Here is an 18,308-nt window from a genome sequence, read left to right as displayed (position 1 = left end):
CTTCTCAGAAGACTCATCTACTCCATGTTGATGTCTCTTTAAACCACATCTTTAGCTCTGCTCTGTCTCTTGAGCTTCTGTGTTCTCTCTAGGGGTTTACCTGAAGTCTCTGCATACATGTGCTGATGCTGTTATGAGCAGTTAGTTCATGGGACAGTGAGAGCTTTTCTTCTCATTCCTACTGACTAGCTGGGAGTACTCAGACCAATTGCTTAATCTCCTAGGGCCTTGAATGGAGAGGATGATAACTTCAAGAGAGAAAACTGAACTAGATAATTTCTCAAGGTTTTAGATTTTAGGTCTAAAACCAAATTCATTATCTTTTCCTTATAACTGCTTCCCCCTTTGAAATATTTCTTCCTCATCTTTAGATAACATAATGATAGAAAATGATGAGATTTTAGGTCTGGAAAGGATATTAGAAGCTCCCCAACACAATTCGTTTTCTTTATTGTAATGGATGAGGAAATACATACATAGGTTCATCAAGTCCTTCCTCATCTCTAGCTCCATCAGTAATTGAGTCTCACTAATTCTTTTGTAATTTCTCTCAGGCTTATTCCATTCTTTTCACTGTCATCACTCCAGAGTAGGTCTTCATTTCCTTATAACTTGGTTCTTCCCAAAGTCGCCACACTTTTTCTTGCTTTCATGCTCTTTCAGCTAATTCTGGGAAAGCTTCCAGATGACACATCCAAAAATAGTGTGATCATTATGACTTGTTCCTGTGAAAAAATATTAAATGGCTTTACTGTGGTCAAAAGATAAGGTTTAAGTTTTTTTCAAACATTTTATTTCATACAAATTTCATATGGTACAAAAGTATTACATGCTTGAGCTTGTCTCCCAAATTGAAGGTTCTTTCAGTTTTTCAGGCCAGTTTTCTGTCAGAGGCAAATAAATAAGAAACATGTCTTATTATGTAGATCACATATAGAAGTTTCTATACATGAACAAAAATATTGGGGACATTTTATATTTAGTACAGTTTAGAAATCCAGTTTATGTTGACAAATCAAGTTCATTGTTAGGAGGTACCCATTACACATACAAAAGAACTCAATAGACAGCAGACATTTTCACCTGTAAGGAAAAAAATATCTGATTTGATTTTTTTCTTATATTTTTTGAAGAAGATACTCCATCTGTAAATTCAAGTTTGGTTGGCCCTTTTTAGTCTTTTTACTCGATATTTTGAACACTTCCATTTTCTTCTTTTTGTAGCACCTTTCAGCTTCTCTCTTGTTTCCTCCTCTCAAATTCTTGTTTCTTAGCAGCATACTTAGCTTGTACCTGTTCATATTCTTCTTGTGCTTTTTGATTTGATGTTTTCTTTTTATTTTTCATTGGAATAGTAAAGGAGTTTACATTGTTTTTCTGGCTGAGGCTGGTTAAAGCTACACTGGTCTTCAGACAAAGCCTGGTAATTGCTACATTGTTCTTCAGGCAAAGGCTGGTCGACTTGCTCTTCTGACAAAGGTTGGTCAACTTTTCTTAGTTGCTTTCTGAGTCTTTCCTCTTCAGCTAAATAGAGATGTTTCAGATGATCTGGCTATCAATCTTTGAATTGGGATTCCTGTGATATTTAAGCCTTCTCTTTCTTCCATAACCATTTCTTGTAATTTTGCTGAATCTTCAGTTTTCTTTGAAACACAAAGCCTTGTCCCTTGCAAACACTCCCCACGAAGCCATGCAAATAGTTAGGCCACCATATCCTCTGTTTCACATTCTTATTCCTGAATCTGACCAAAGAACCCTCTTCACCATGTGTCCCCCAACCCCTCTTCCATCGCCCTTGTGCCAGCCTCACCAGCGCCATTTCCACAGACCAAGGTTTAAGTTCTAAGACTAAATAAGCTAAGGAACATCTGACAAGCTACCTTTCCAGGCCTATCTTCTAATTTTCTCCTCATAGTCAAAGCTCAATAAGCATTTATTTAATTGAATTAATCTTCCTACTTTCTAAACAGAAATCCTTTTCACCTTAAAATAATTGAGATGTTCACATTTTTCCTTAAAAAGTAGCCATGTTCAACGGAAACAGGCAGTTAAAAGTGAAGACAGAGAACAAAAGAAAGTTGAACAGGAACAGAAGGCATGCCTTTTCTATAGCTTCAATTTCTATTCATTTCCTCCTAAGTTTCAGATCCTTTAACTTACCCTTAGCTTACTGTGATTTTTCTTAGTATGCCATATAGTTTTGTATCTTTGCACTAAAACTGCCAAGATGATCGGAAGACACTGAAGTTGCCAGACAGAAAAGTTTAAGATGCAAAGCAAAGTAGATGATTGTAAAGGACAAATGCTTAAGATATTAAGTGGGATTAAAGTATGAATATTTTAAAATTTGGAATAATTTTTATTCCGAAAGGCTAATTCAACTACAGGGTTTCTTCAGGTTTCAAAGTGGAGCACTGTATTCGGGATACCTTCAATTCAAAACGCTCTGGAAATTTTCCATCAATACAACCAGTTTCCTCTGGGTACACTGCAGAGATATGCATGTAGTTTCCCCGCAACAGAAATACTGTACAAGCAGTCACGGACAGGGGGGCTTAGTTTAAATCAAGTACAGGGCTAAAGCTTTAGTCATTTTAATCTCTTGGTTTAGGAAGGTCAAGGTCACACTACCATGGGAAACGTGGAAGGTAGGATTTTGACCCAGGTCTGATTTTAAGTCCTTGCTTTTAAACTCGATTATAAAAAGGACTAGGGTAACCAAGAGGAACTGGCGGATCACACAAGACTCGGGTTACGCAGAAATACGACAAGACTCAGCGACTGATTTAGGGAGGAAAACAAGACAGAGAATCCCCCACGGAGGCCGCCATTTTGCGGGAGCCGCGCGGCCGGAAGTCCCACAGCCGGAGGACAGCGGTGGGCGGCTCGCAGCCGGCAGGGCGGGGCCGGGGACCGTGCTGTTCAAAGGCTGAGGAGGGGGGCGGGGCCTGAGGGCGGCTTTGAGGAACGTGTGCCTCAGAGGCTCTAGGCTATGGGCGGGGCCTGAGGACGGGGCAGGGCCATGTGACCACGGCTGGGGCTGTAGGCGGGGCCTGAGGGTTGGACCGAGGCCTGTGTCTCAAGGCTTTATGCCGGGGGCGGGGATACAGGGCGGGGCGAAGGCGGGGCCTCGCGGCCGGGCCGGGAGGAGCTGACAGGGCCGCAGCAGCTAACCCGCAACCCCACTTTCTCGGAACGTGCCTGGGCTGCTGCAGCTGGCACCCGGCAGCGCTCAGCGAAGAGGGCTGGGGGCGGGAGATGACAGTGATTTGCTCCCTGCTTGGCCCTCTGCGAGCACCGACTCCCTTCTCCGCGCGGCCCCAGGGCTGCAGACGAAGCAGGTGAGATGGACCCCCAGGGCGCGGACCTGCCCTGTCCTGGCTTGGCCTTGTGGGCACCGGGTACCACACCCCCGCCCCTCGGATCTGGGCAGGTGGGCAGTGCCCGACCCTCTGCGCCCTGGCTCCGCGGCCCGCTGCCTGAACCTGCCTGTCTCTGCCCCACAGCGCCTGCGTTTGGAACGTGTGAGACCACCGGGAAGGCTTGCACAGGGGTAGAGGTGGCGTGTCCCCTCCGGGGACAGAACTGCCGTCCCCAGTTTGGGAAGCTCCCCACTGCACGTGCGTCCACCCTGTCATTCTCGGACTCTTCCCTTTATCTGGAGGGTGGCCCAGGCACCTGGAACGTTGAGCCAAATTTTCTCTCTACCCCTTTTTGCACGGTTAGTTACCATGACATTGGGATTCCATGCCCAGGGAAACTGAGCGACGACTTTTTCCTGGGCACAGACCCCAGGCTGCCTTTCCACTTCCACTACTGCCTTCCTAGGCGTTGAGTGGCAGCTGCTCTCTGGGCAGCCAATTTGGTTAAGGACTTTCTGCACCTTTTATCTTGCAGGGCCAAAGTCTGTCCCTGCAGACAAGGGAAGGAGGCAGTGCTCAGAGCTCCCTACACTGGGTCTCTAGGGAGGACATTTGGCCCCCTGCAAGTAGGTGGGAGTGGGTGAATGTTGTGACTGTTGATGTTGAAGAGTGCTCTAGTAGTATCACACTGTATTTTGCTTTTTCCCAGGGGATAAAGGATATTGGGTGTTTGAGAAAGAACCTAAGAGTTTAAAGCTTTCTTCTTGAAGTTAATCAACTCTCCATTCACTCCCATTTTCACTTAATAATAGCAGTCTTTTACAATTTCAGTGGTTCATTGATGTTTAAGCCAAATATGAAGTGGCCAGGAGCGGTTTGTTTTAATATATACAGTAGCGTTTCTCCAGTTCCTGCCCCAGTGAGTGGTCTTTTACTGTGACAGGTCAACTTGTTTGTTCTGTAATAAACCTTGTTTTCACAGATGAAAAGACTGGAGGTAATTTTTTTAAAACTTCCTTTGCCGTAGTTCCTGTTCATTTTAAAATAATGCTTTAGAAAGCATATTTTCTTCCCCTACTAGGATGAGATAAAACTTTATAAGTGCTTTTGATTATTTTGACTTTTTCCTCAGTTAGCAGGTATTGCTTTTATAATATTGAAAAACATTAAAAGAAACCTCTTGGGAGGGGCAGATTACTTTTCAATGTTTTGTTGTTGTTTTCATTTTCAGCTAATTGAAAGTTAAACCTGGGCATCGCTATAACTATCTGACCATAACCCTGAGGAAAAAGAACAACTCTCCCTTCACTGTTAGCAACCATTTAAGATCAAACTAAATTAAATTCAATTCCTCTTAACTGTTTGGTATAAAACAAAACCTGATGACTTTATGACACATCCCATCCCTCTTTTTTTTTTTTTTTTTTTTTGGTTGTAGGATCTTTAATACCAAGTATGTTTGAAGAACTAACATAAGATTTACTTTTTTACCATTCTTATTATTTTTAGGACTATGGCTCCTAGTAGCAATTGCTACCATTTCTTGAAAGCCTACTTTGTGATAAGCTGTGTATAAAATATTATATCCACACAATATGCCTCTAAGGATATTTTTACTCTCATTTTACAGTTGAGGAAACTAAGGTTCAGGAAGGCTAAGTAACTTACCCAAGGAGTTGATAAGTAATAAGGCTCAGAATCTGTTTGACTCTTTTCACTGAGTTAAAGTTTTAGTCAAAACTGTGGGGTAAAAAAATGTATTGGAATGTGCTCATATGGTACAAATAAGGGGTTGTGGGCAGTATAAGTTAGTAATACTCCAGGCAAAAAAATATAGGGAACTTTTGAAAAATATCACAAGACTGGACTTCTTTAGCACTGCCTACTCAAGAATGTTTCTTAAGGTTGCAAAATGTTTAACACCTTTGTTTAATTGTTTACTAGCTCCTTATTTCAAGTATGGGTATTTGTACCAACCAGTAGCTTTCCCAGGATATAATTTGATGCTTATGTGGTAAACTTTAAGTAAGTATTATAGGTTTCGTGTACTATATTGACCACTCCTGTCTAATCCTGGTAGAAAAATACTTGTCTTAATCCAGATTAAATGTAAGGTTTTTAAATGGTTTGGTTTATACCAGGGTAGCACAGAGAAAATTCTCTTACACACCCCCATGTATCGGTTGTTGGTAATCTCTGGCCTGCCACCTAAGTCTTTTTAATGTGATGTAGATGTTTGAGAACTTAACCTGGGCATTGTAAATTTCAGGAAGCATGCATTTTTTACTTTCTACCTTATATAAGGCCATTTTAGATGGTAAACTCAGAGTAATCACTTAGAAATTAATAATTGACATCATATTAATTTTAAATACTAATAAAAGCCGATTAATTTTAGAGCTATCCATACCGCCTGTGCATTTGTGTCCCTGGCAGCAAGAGGGGAGTTGATAATTATTGTAATGTTAGCATAAAGAATTTGTTCCTTGCTTTAGCATTTTCTGAACATCTTTGGAACATTTTACAACACATTTTGTGTTCTTTAACATTTTATGAACATTTTTAGAACATTTCAGGACACATTTTGTGTTCTTGGACTTGTTAGTATAGTGGAAAACAGGGTACTTTATCATTTGGAAAAAAACTTTTTTTTTCTGTTCATGAACTAGATAGCGCCTAAAAGAGAACACTGATTCATGAAAGGGTAAAAGGTTTATGTATGTGCAAGTTATTATTTTAGTCATTCATTAAAAATGGTTGTGTCTCCTGTGTGCCACATGTTTTGCTAGATGTTAGGGACACAACAGTGAATAAAAACATGCAGTCCCTGCTTCTGTGACATTTACAGTCTAGCAAAAGAGATGACATAAATTAAGTAGTTACTCTAATACATAGTATAATTGCAGACTGAGAAAAGTTGCCTGAAGGTAAGCAATGAGAATCTATTTGAGAAAAGATCGTGGCCTGGCTGTGTGGTTAGAGAAGCCTTACCTGATACAGTGACACCTGAACTATATGATTTGGAGGATAAGAAGTTGTTAACTATGTGGAATGTGGCAGGTGGGTGGGTAGAGAAAAGGAACATTTTAGAGTGAGCCAAATGTGCAAAGTCCCTGAGGCACAAAGGGACTATGGGGCCAGTGTGTCAAGGCTGGTGTAAAAGAAACTAAAAGTAGGTTGGTCAGATACCATCATTTTTTCTTTCTTTCTCATATATTCTACCAAGATTTAAATATTTAACTTTGCTAAGTGATTACTCTATACTAGATGTGATTCTGAGGATTTTACTTGAATAATCTCAAGTTCCTATGAGGTAGGTACTATTACTGCCATTTCACAAAAGAAGAAAGTGAGGCACAGAAAATTTATTGGTTCAAAGTCGCTTGACTATACTGTTCTTCCTATCCTATACTCAAGTATGACCACAGGCTAGAAAGAACTTTCTAGTCCCAGTGTGACTCCTTGATGTAGCCCTGAGAACTTCTGAAATTTCTGAAGAATTTGGATGCAGGTGGACATTCAGCAGAGACTCTGTGGACCCCATGCTCTTATCCACCTGACAGAGCTCAACTGTGGATCCCTGGAGAGAGGTATAGGGCAGGACTGAGGCTGTCATATCTGTGGATCTTATTTTACTCATGTCTGATACTGAATATAGAACAACAACATATATAATGTTGAGTTGAACTACCTTTGAGAGTAAAGAGGTTATTGTTAGCAACCCCCCACTTTTTTTTTCCATTGTATTTTTCCCTGATGGTAGCTGAGAGTATGTATATTCATTTAGCCATTCTAGAAGATAAATAAATCTAGGTTTCCCAGTGTAACATTTCAACTAAAATTCTTATTGTCACACTGAATCGTTGTTCCTTTTTTTCCAGAGATCTGGTTGGAGTTGGAGGTTGAGAGAAAATGAATTCCTTTTCTGAGTTACCTGCAGAGAACTTGACCCTTGCAGTCAATATGACCAAGATTTTGCCTACAACAGTACCACATGGATTTAATTCCACTAATGACCCACCTTCAATGTCAATAACAAGGCTTTTTCCAGCCTTACTAGAATGCTTTGGCATAGTCCTTTGTGGCTACATAGCAGGAAGGGCCAATGTCATAACATCAACACAGGCCAAAGGACTGGGAAATTTTGTCTCCAGATTTGCACTTCCAGCTTTATTATTCAAAAACATGGTTGTACTTAATTTTTCCAATGTGGATTGGTCTTTCCTATATAGTATCTTAATTGCCAAAGCTTCTGTATTTTTCATTGTATGTGTATTAACCTTATTGGTTGCCAGTCCTGATAGTCGATTTAGCAAAGCCGGACTATTTCCTATATTTGCTACACAAAGTAATGACTTTGCATTGGGATACCCTATAGGTAAGTTGTTTTTTATTTTTCAAGATTTTAAAAAATTCAAGTGGTTTAGGAGGTAACAAAATATAAGCTTTTAATTTAAGCCTTTGTTAGCGGCAGATGCCTACTCTTGTATCTAAGAAATCTTTAATTTTTTTCTCAAATATGCCTAAATTGGGATGAATTATATTTTTTCCTCAACTTCAGAGTTTGAGGATCCTTGAATCATCTACTTAAATGATCATATCCTAGTAATCTTTGTGAGTAGTTTTTCTAATAGTATTCTTTTTCTTCTCAGTAACTGTATATGAAAAGTTTAATTTTCAGAAGGGATTTGATTCTGATTTAAATTATGTAAAAAGAATAGGCTTATGTCTGTATTAAAATAGTCATTATTAAATGTTAGTATTGAGAATTTATGAGTAATTTTCCCCTCTTGTTTCTCTTACCATCTGGAATATATCTTTTTTTACATTAAAATTGTTTTTGAGCTCATTATTCAAAATTTTAGTGTATTTTAGTTGAAGTCAATTTCTTGTTTAAAAACAAAATAGTGATGGATTTTTTTTTACTTTTTTTACCTTTCTCTTTTTTACCTTTTACATTTACTCTTTTTTACCTTTCTGACTCTTTAAGCAGCCTAATTTTAATCTTTCTATGTGTGTATTTGTTCCTGATGAGACAGTAAACATACCAATTTGGGATGTTGGGATATCTTGAAAGAAAACATTCTACTTCTTAGAATACTTTGCCACCAAGAAAATGCATACCTAGTAACTACTTTTTTATATTTTTAAATTAAAGTTATGTGTACTTGGATCATGTATCATAATGTGAGAACCTGAATATTGTAGATATATTTATTTATTCACTCATAGGGAACTGTTATATACCAGTGACTGTGCTAGCTGCTGGGAATATGCCTGCGAACAAAGTTCTTGCCCATAGTGAATTTATATTTTAATGGACAAATAAATAAAGTTAAAATCATTTCAGGTGGTGACAAGGGCCATAAAAATAAATAAAGTAGTTTAGAGGGATAGGAATGAGAAGGTGCTACTTGAGGTAGGGTGGACAGTGACGGACTCTCTGATGATATGTCTTCTGTGCAGAGACTTGAGTGGAACCTATTAAAGTGTACAACTGAAATCTATCATTAACTTCCAAGTTTCTTTCCAGTAGTTTTTTCCTCTTCCCCTACCCTCAACTTATTTCACCACTGCCACCGAAAAGATTCTAGCGAACTATACTTTCACCTTTCTCTACCTTTAACCTTCCTCCATCTTGCTTACCAGAAAAAGAGAAATATCTAAGAAATCAAATATCTGTAAGGGGGAGATTTAAGAGAGAGGAAACACTAGGATATTGATAATTGAGCTGCAAATAGAAACTAGACAGGTGTTCCTTATTGAATTTTAAAATGAAATAAAGACTTGGAAATAAAAGAGCAAGGAGTTATTGTGTTTATTTCCTTGGGAGCATTAATAATGTAAATTTGTCAAGGTATTATAGTATAAGGACTTTAGAAGTGTCTTCATACCATAGTGTTAAATATCTAATAAATATTACTATATCTTACTTTAGACATGAACTAGAGGATATAGTTTCACGCTCTCGTAGATTAGTAAGCCTATAACTAAACAGAACTAATATTCGTAACTTTATAGTTTATGGAGTGCTTTCTTATATACTTATCTCATTTGAGTAGGGCAGATATTATTATCCTCATTTTCAAACAAGGGGACAGGCTTAGAGAGATTTAAATGTTTTATCCCAGGTCACACAGCTAACAGGTGACTGAGACCCAAACCTAGGTCTTCTGGTTCCAAATCCTGGGCATTCTCTTATGCCATAGTTATATAACACGCCAACTTAATCTTCAGAAGACTCCACCAGACTTGTACTATATTAGTTTCAGAAAGAATCAAAGGTTTTTTTTCTCTGTATTATTTTAAAAATACTGCATAAAATGAGTAGTTGTGAAAAAGGACCTATTGATGAGTTATCCCATTTTCACATCAAGGCAGAACTTCCAAATAAAAAATATAATCATCCATTTCACCACTGTTTTTCTTATTCCCACATTAAATCAGTGAATCTCGTAATAATTATGTTTCTATCAGTGTACTAGCTCAAATTTCCATGATTATATTTGTCGATTTTGAGGTATAATTTTTGTTGGTTTTTTTGTTTGTTTTTTAATCATGATAATAAGAGCTCTTATAACATTAGGTTGTAGACTATGACTTTACTAAAAATCAGTAGTATAGACAGAAGTGCTTTCTCATATACCTGTTGGAAGGTGTGGTGCAGAACTGTAAGGGCTGTATTTCTGCTCCCTGTGAGGTTACGTAGTATTGCTGCCTGTGCCCTCTGCCTTCTGGCTTGCACAGGGTGAACAGAGAAGTCTGTCTCCAGACAGAAGACCTTTCTTTCTACTTGTTTCATGATCTCTCCAAGAAATTCTCACTCTCTTATTTACAGATGGGCATTGATCATGGGTTATAAGAAATGTCCTTTTAAGACATCATTTTAAAAAAAGACTACATTTTTTCCACATTTGTCTAATTTATAGATGACTCAGGAAATGCAAAGAGAAGATAGATAAATTAATGAATAAATAAAAAAGATGTTTCCTTGTCGTATATACTATGACAACTGTAGTGGTCTATGAAATTACATTTAATGACTTTATTCAAGTGACAGAATAGAGCATTTTTATAGACTAAAAAAGAAGCTTACTGTTTTTTAGACCCATTCTTTTCAAAAGTACTTTAAAATCCAAGTGTGAGAAGAACCCAAGAATCTACCAAGGTGAAATGTTGATTTCAGCAAATCAGAATGCTTCCCTGCCTCTGTCATTAAAAGATACTAATAGGGCATAGTTAAATCCTATAATTTATTCTTCAAACAATGCTGATAGCATAAGTACCCTTACTAATCATAATTATGCTCCAGTGCTTGAACTGTAAACAGAAAGGAAAGGAAGCATTTAACTATATGCCATTAAATAATAGAATGATCTTGTCTGGGTCTTTGTGTTATGTGCTAGGCCTTGAAACCCTGCAGGAATCAAAATAGGAGGCACAGTAGGTGGCTAATTTTGTCTCTTAGTCCTCCAAAGCTGTATAATAACTCCTTATGATGGGATTCTCCCCTCTCTCCAAGAGCCTTTTTTATTATCATTAATTAATTAGAACTTAAAAGTTGATACAATGATTATAAATCTAATTTTAGTTACTATAGTCACTGCTTTCATATATATTTTTTTCAGATTTGAAAAACTATCTTTAATAACAAAAGAGAAGCACTGCCAATTTATAGGGAAAGATGTAATGTTAAGTAATTATGCAAATGAATGGCAGAAGTAGACTAGAATTCCTGTGTTAAACCCTAATCTTCTAGTGATTTAACAAATATTTATTGAATCACAATTTTTTGCTGTCCCACTAGACCATACTTCTTTTGCTTTTGTATACCTGTTCAGCTGACTTGAAATACCTCAATAGTAACCTGCTTTATAAATATTCAGAATGTATAAAAAATTTTTTTAAATGCATACAAAATTTCAGTTAGGAGGAATAATACATTTAAGAGCTCTATTGTACAACATGGTGACAATGGTTGAATAACAATGTGTTGTATTTTTGCAAATTGCTAAAAGAGTAGATTTTAAGTGTTCGCATCACAAAAAATGATAAACATATGAGATAATACATATGTTAATTAGCTCGATATAGCCATTCCACAGTGCATACATATTTCAAAACATGTTGTACATGATATATATATAATTTTTGTCAATTAAAGATAATTTTGTATAAAGCAAAAATCAAGTTAAAAATGGATACAAAAAGAAATGGATTAACTGATAACAATCAGATATAAATTACCGTGTGTTATAAAATACATCTTTCTATATCTGAAACCTTTGACATTCATAGACGTGTCAGATGCAGCAAGTATTTTCAGATTTGCTCAGCATTGTACTGGGGACTGTGGGTTATAAAATGATACCTTCAAGGCCAGGCGCGGTGGCTCACGCCTGTAATCCTAGCTCTCTGGGAGGCCGAGGCGGGCGGATTGCTCAAGGTCAGGAGTTCGAAACCAGCCTGAGCAAGAGCGAGACCCCGTCTCTACTATAAAATAGAAAGAAATTAATTGGCCAACTAATATATATACAAAAAATTAGCCGGGCATGGTGGTGAATGCCTGTAGTCCCAGCTACTCGGGAGGCTGAGGCAAGAGGATTGCTTGAGCCAGGAGTTTGAGGTTGCTATGAGCTAGGCTGATGCCATGGCACTCACTCTAGCCTGGGCAACAAAGCGAGACTCTGTCTCAAAAAAAAAAAAAAAAAAATGATACCTTCAAGGAACTTAGAGAAGTGGCACTAATATGAAGCAAAGTATCACAGCATTCCAGAGAAGGGGAAATTAATAATGTAGATTGAAGACTTGGTGGAAGAAGTAGTACCAGAGACAGGCCTTAAGCATTAAGTAAAAAAAGAAAAATTTCAAGAAGTTAAAGGATGATGGTATGGTCAGCATGTAGAACTAGTAATTATGAAGAGGATGTTTGCCTGGTATAACTATGTTATTAAACTGGCTGATGGAAAAAGAAGAAACAAACAAGAAAACCAGACTGATGGAGTCTTTGCATTAAGAAGTAGTAAGAGATAGGTTGGATAAATAAGGGGCCAATTGTGGAGACAGGGCTATGAATGTCAAAAGAGAGGTTTTCTAGCTGTTCTGTGGGCTGTGAGAGCCATGGGAAAATCTTAACTTTTAAAAGCTAAGATTTAGATGGTACTGTTAGCAGTGAATAAAATGTACAAAGGAGGTGGTTGAGATAAACAAAAGAATATTGGTTGGTAAGCACATTAAGTAATCTAATTTTGAGATTTTTAAGAAATGATAGTGGGAAGAATCAAGAGGAGAAAATACAAAAGATCCTGCTAAAGAGGAAAAGACTTGGTGGTTGGCCAGACATAAAAAACTGTTGTTCAAATTTGCATTGAGCAAACAATGGAGGTTCATTATATGATGGTCATTGACTGCTAGTATGCCAGGAAAGTAAATTACTGGAAAAAGGCAATTATATAAGGGGCTTTGAGTAGACTGCAGAATTGTAGCTGTGTTGTCAGAGGAAACACCTTATGCATTTATTGTAGCTGCTTAGGAAAAATTCTTGTACTCAGATTAAGAACACAAGACTTTTCCAAAATATACACTCTATTTTAAAAATTGAGTGGTGGGCAGGTATGGACACTTTTCTCTTGAGTTAGGATATCTAATCAGAAGTATAGCTATCTAGAAATAGTTAGAAAAAGTATTGTTTTTTACTTAAAAGATGAAACCTTAAACATGAAAGAAAACCACTAAATGTTATAGAACTAGCATATTGAATTTGGAAATCAGTGGAAAGAATTTGTGAAATTTTATATAATCAAATGTTTTTAACCACTGTTTCATTTTGGAAATATTATAACCTCTGAAGGTGCTTAACTGAGAAAATGGGGATTGAATCTTATACAAATAGTTTTAGCTTGAGAAAAACATGAACTTCTAAAGGTTATATAATCTAGTTACATAACTTTAACGGTACATGTGCATAACATTAACTGAACTTACATATCCTGATTAAGTAAACAAATATATTTTCCTACCTGTGTCACTTTATCTTCATGTAAATTGAGAAACCTAATCTTTTACATTTTTTCACATGATTGCCTCTCTCCTTGTGAATGACTGTTGCTGTTCTTTTTTTATCTTTCTCAACTTCAAATCAATTACAAATTAGCCTTTGTGCACATTAGATTGTATAATGTACACTTCCATTGCCAAAAATGTGCCTAGAGACTAGGTTGTTTACTCCAAGGCTCTAAGTTGCCCCCAGTCCACCAGGAAACTGCTAGAAGTCTGATCCAATCCACACACCTCCCTCATGGGATAAGGAAACACATCTTGTGCAGTGGTTAGGATCTAAAGTCATCAGGTATACCTAAACCCTTGAGACAATTCCTTAAATCACCCACAAAATACAGCACACATACTTTGTCTATATTATACCATTTCCCATAAGTCTAACACAGTTTTTTTCTATACTATTGTTCTTCCTCAATGAACAGCAGGTGAAATGATTGGTTTGTACTTGAAAACATGCTACAGGGGGAAAAATATGAAGGTTTTGTTTTCCTGAGAGGGTGCAGTTTAATTTGTGTTAGTTAAATGTGCACTGATGTGACTCCACTGTATTTCCCTCCCAAACATTTCTTAGATCCACTTTTCTAGTTCTACTTCTTTAGCATCTTCACTGGGCTTCCTTGAAGGCATTCATTCCCTTTCATTCCTCTCAGATGGAGGCTGTTCATTTTGGCATAGCCTGCATACCACATGGGCGATGGTGGGTAGGACTGGGATCCCCATAACTACTGTGGACTACTGCTAAGCCATTACTGTCTGCTCTGTTGTTAAAAAACTATACTTTGAGGTTCATGCTGTCTAGACCACTCAATCTCATTGCTGTCACCTGCTGGTGTCATTCTAGTCATTCCCCCTCATTCATCGAAGACCTTAATATCTGGCTCACTGTGGTCTTCTTTATCTGTGTTTTGCCATCTTCTTATTTAACTGTGGCTAGCATTGTGAACCATCTGTCAAATGGTCCGCCCTCTCTCAGTTCCTTGACCTCATCTCCAGTGATTTTTTGCTTTACTCCATTTCACTCACCAACTCCTACGGCCACATCCTGGACTTAGTCATCTGGAAAATACTAAATTCAGTAGCTCACTATCTGACTTACTCTGACCACCTACACTTCCAACTGCACTTAATTCTTGGGCTTCATAGGGGCCTGCAGTCTCTGATGCCTCCACATTCTGTCAGCCATCTACCATCTTCACTTCTTTCCTGTACACTGTGGACTCCATATCAGTGCTCATTTTTTAGTTCCTTGTCCCCTACCGTCTCCTCTATCCTCTGTAATCTGACTTCTGCCTCACCATTCCAGTAAAACTGCTCTCTCCATGGGTACCGACAACCACGTTGTTGCTATTACTACTTAAATGTTTAGTTCATTGTTAGATTTTTACTTTGAATTGTTTCTTTTAAAAATTCTACAATTATGCCCTTTTTTGGAGAATAATTTTATCCCCTAGATAGTAAAAATTAGTGCATTTTTACTAAAAATAATTTTTAAAGTTGACTGTTATTTTGTAAGCCAGATGATATTTATTATGGTCTTTTTTTCAGCTTTATTACTAAAATTTACTTTTCCAAAATGGGCAAATGAGGTCATTTGGAACTATTTAGATTATTTAACAATTGCTATAATTAAGCACAGAAGAAAATGTTATGTACATATTTATGTGTTTTTGTAATAATCATTGAAAAATTAATATTCTTGTTTTGCAGTTGAAGCTCTGTATCAAACTACATACCCAGAATATCTCGAGTATATTTATTTGGTGGCACCAATATCTCTTATGATGTTAAACCCTATAGGATTTATCTTTTGTGAAATCCAGAAATGGAAAGATACTCAAAATGCTTCTCAAAACAAAGTAAAAATTGTGGGACTTGGACTTCTGCGTGTATTACAGAACCCAATAGTATTTATGGTCTTTATTGGTATTGCCTTCAATTTTATTCTTGATCGAAAGGTGCCTGTATATATAGAAAATTTTCTTGATGGACTTGGAAATTCTTTTTCTGGATCGGCCCTATTTTATCTTGGTCTTACGATGGTAGGGAAAATAAAGAAACTGAAGAAGTCAGCATTTGTTGTACTAACTCTTCTCATCACAGCTAAACTGTAAGTTTCACTTATTTAATTTGGGAATTGAACTTTGTGAAAGCCTTATTTAGTCAATTCATTGGGATGTGTCTGTGACTATTTTTGCCCTTGAATATGAATGATTCCCCCCTTATAAAGTAGTAGTGATCTAAAAGAAAATGTGATGTTGGTGTATTGTGGAAAGTCATTTCCATATACTGTGTAGATTATTCTTTCCATTTTACTATCAGAGATGATTGGTTTCACTTCAGTTTTTAAGTAAAGTTTACTTAATATCTCTTAATGTATCAGTGTGATAATATGTTTTTAAGGCAATTTTGCAGGACTTCTGAGTTTTTTAAACCTATTAAAATCCTAAAGGCAAAAGCATCTTAGTAATAATGAGAACAGTAATTTTTAATATATATAAACCTTATTGCCCATGAATTTGGGGAAAATATTTTGTAATTCTGAGGTTAATTGAGCTTTTTAAATATAGGTGAGTGAATATGAAGCATTATTAACAGCCATCTGGTCCCAGCCTGTCAAATAAAAAGTTTTTATCAGCCCTTAGTTAATAGTGCTTCTCCTTGCTTATACTTCATGGTACAGGTTACATAATTTTACTGCAAGATTATCTCAAATATTGCAGGCATACTTAATTGTGGAATTCAGCTCTTATATAGACAGTTAAATTCATGAGACCAGTTTAATATAATATAGTGTTTATTTTTCAAAATAATAAAAATGAATATAAGACTGAAAGTTATTTATGGTGCTTTTATGCTCCTTAGAAACAAAGTGTTAATTAGTATTCCACAGTAATAAATATAGTTCTAACAATAATAGTATTATCAACTTCCACTTATAAGTAGAATTTAAATATTCTAACTTAATTTTGAGGATTTTTTGATTCTTATTAGATATTGATTTAATTAAAATGTCCAATAAGAATCAAATTAAATATCTAATATTTAATTAAATGTTAATTAATTTAAAAATAAATTTTAATTTAAAATTAAGTTTTAATTAGTTTAAAATTTTAACTTTTTAAAATTTATGAAAATAAACTTTTTAATTAAAAAAATAAATATAACAGTAGTTCTTTACTGCATCCCAGAGCATCTCTATAGGTGTTGCCAGGATAATGTTACCAACCTTAGTCTTGTTATTTTTTAAGGGAGAGTCCCATTAGCTCAGCTACTGTTGACATGTTCTTTATATGGAATCCTGAAGAATTTGTTTAATAATTGACTCTTCCCCAGGTCTGGATTTCACTCATTTTCTGTTCCGTTGTTTCAGTCCCCTTTGCTAACCCTTTTTATATTTACGAAGATGAAGAACTAATTGTAAGATACCTATTTTTCTACAGGTTTTTGGAGTGTTTTTGAGCAGCATTGTTATCATTAACTGAACCATTTAAACCCCTAATCATAATTAAAGTTCATCTTTTTTTTTCTAAAAAGGAGTTTAGTAATTTTCTTGAAAGAAGTTTTTACTCAGATTGTCAACATTTTTCTTTTAATGTTTCAGTGAACCAACAGAGGAAGCAAGAAAGCAGCTATAATTGCAATTTTTATGAAATTTTTGCAAGGAAATTATTTGTAGGACAACAAAAATCTGGGTTTTCTGCCTTATCTCTGATCTGTGAAGTATTTCCAGAATATTTTTAGACCTTAAATGACTCCAAGTTAAATTCTTGATTCTTTAACAAAATGTTCAGAAGTAGGTATGCGCAGAATATGTGCGTGCAAATAGATATATCTTCTGGGCAGGAGAAAAAGAATAACCTAATACCAAATTCACCAGAGCAATCTATGAGTTGGGGACAAGCACACTTCAATATCAAGTAAATAATGTATTTCTTCTTTCTTCAGCTTGGTGCTGCCACTCCTATGCAGAGAAATGGTGGAATTCTTAGACAAGGGTGACAGTGTCGTGAACCATACAAGTTTATCGAATTATGCATTTTTGTATGGTGTCTTTCCTGTAGCACCAGGAGTAGCTATCTTTGCAACACAGTTCAACATGGAAGTAGAAATTGTATGTATATACTACTTGCTAAGTTTTTTTCTCAGCATATTATGGGGGTACAAATGTTAAGGTTATGTATATTGCCCATGCTCCTCATGGGCATCTATATTGCCATGCCCCCTCAAGTCTGGGCTTCAAGCGTGACCACTCCCCAAACGTTGCACATCTCACTCATTATGTTTGTATATACCCATCCCCTCCTCCTAAGTTTGATTATTTGTGTGTTTAGTAGGAAAGTGAATTTTTAAAACATACAACACAACATTGTTTTTATGGGAATCTGATGTCTATGAACTACCTCATTGTAAGTAAAGAGGCATTGTGTAACATCATGTAACAACAGTTATGTAATCTGGGACCTTTATTCAGCCATGACATTTTTCATTAGTCTGTCCATTCATTCATTCATATGTGATCCTCCTGCCTCAGACTCCCAAAGTGCTAGCATTATAGATGTGAGCCATCATGCCCAACCCTCATTAGTCTTTTGAAATTTCAATTATTTTATTTCTATACTTATACTGAAGGCTAAAAGTTATTTACAGAAGGGTAACTTTCAAAATTTTGAGGAAAATAATGTATTTTGTTCATTGATAATTCAACCATCATTGAGAGTAACCTGAGCTAGTAAAATAAAAAAAAAAATAAAAAAAAAAAAAAAAAAAAAGATAATTCAACCATCAGATACAAAATACCACATAACCAACTTCAAGAAACAGCTAAAATCAATTAACACCAAATTATTAACAATGTCTAAGTGTATGCTTAGACATTGCACATGCTAC

General features: G+C 36.3%; 1 protein-coding gene and 1 pseudogene across 3 annotated transcripts in view; one reads left to right on the top strand and one right to left on the bottom strand.

The window, feature by feature from the left end:
• Positions 1–1,079: 1,079 nt before the first annotated feature.
• On the bottom strand, positions 1,080–1,819 carry LOC105865060 (thyroid transcription factor 1-associated protein 26 pseudogene; annotated as a pseudogene).
• A 1,310-nt stretch (positions 1,820–3,129) lies between these two features.
• Positions 3,130–18,308, top strand: part of GPR155 (G protein-coupled receptor 155) — a 42,584-nt gene continuing 27,405 nt past the window's right edge. The window contains exons 1-5 of one of the 3 annotated variants that reach the window (XM_012753380.3): positions 3,130–3,341; positions 3,507–3,721; positions 7,244–7,740; positions 15,129–15,528; positions 17,367–17,532. In XM_012753380.3, the coding sequence (XP_012608834.2) occupies positions 7,275–7,740; positions 15,129–15,528; positions 17,367–17,532 (1,032 nt within the window). In that variant the 5' untranslated portion in view covers positions 3,130–3,341; positions 3,507–3,721; positions 7,244–7,274. Of the gene's footprint in view, positions 3,342–3,506; positions 3,722–3,764; positions 6,953–7,243; positions 7,741–15,128; positions 15,529–17,366; positions 17,533–18,308 lie in introns of those variants that run through there. The other 2 variants (XM_012753374.3, XM_012753373.2) reach the window with 2 other exon arrangements.

The sequence above is a fragment of the Microcebus murinus genome, chromosome 8 (genome assembly GCF_040939455.1).
Source record: "Microcebus murinus isolate Inina chromosome 8, M.murinus_Inina_mat1.0, whole genome shotgun sequence".
Taxonomy (NCBI): Eukaryota; Metazoa; Chordata; class Mammalia; order Primates; family Cheirogaleidae; genus Microcebus; species Microcebus murinus.
The sequence above is the reverse complement of the archived record's forward strand: the minus strand, read 5'-3'. Positions and strand labels throughout refer to the sequence as shown.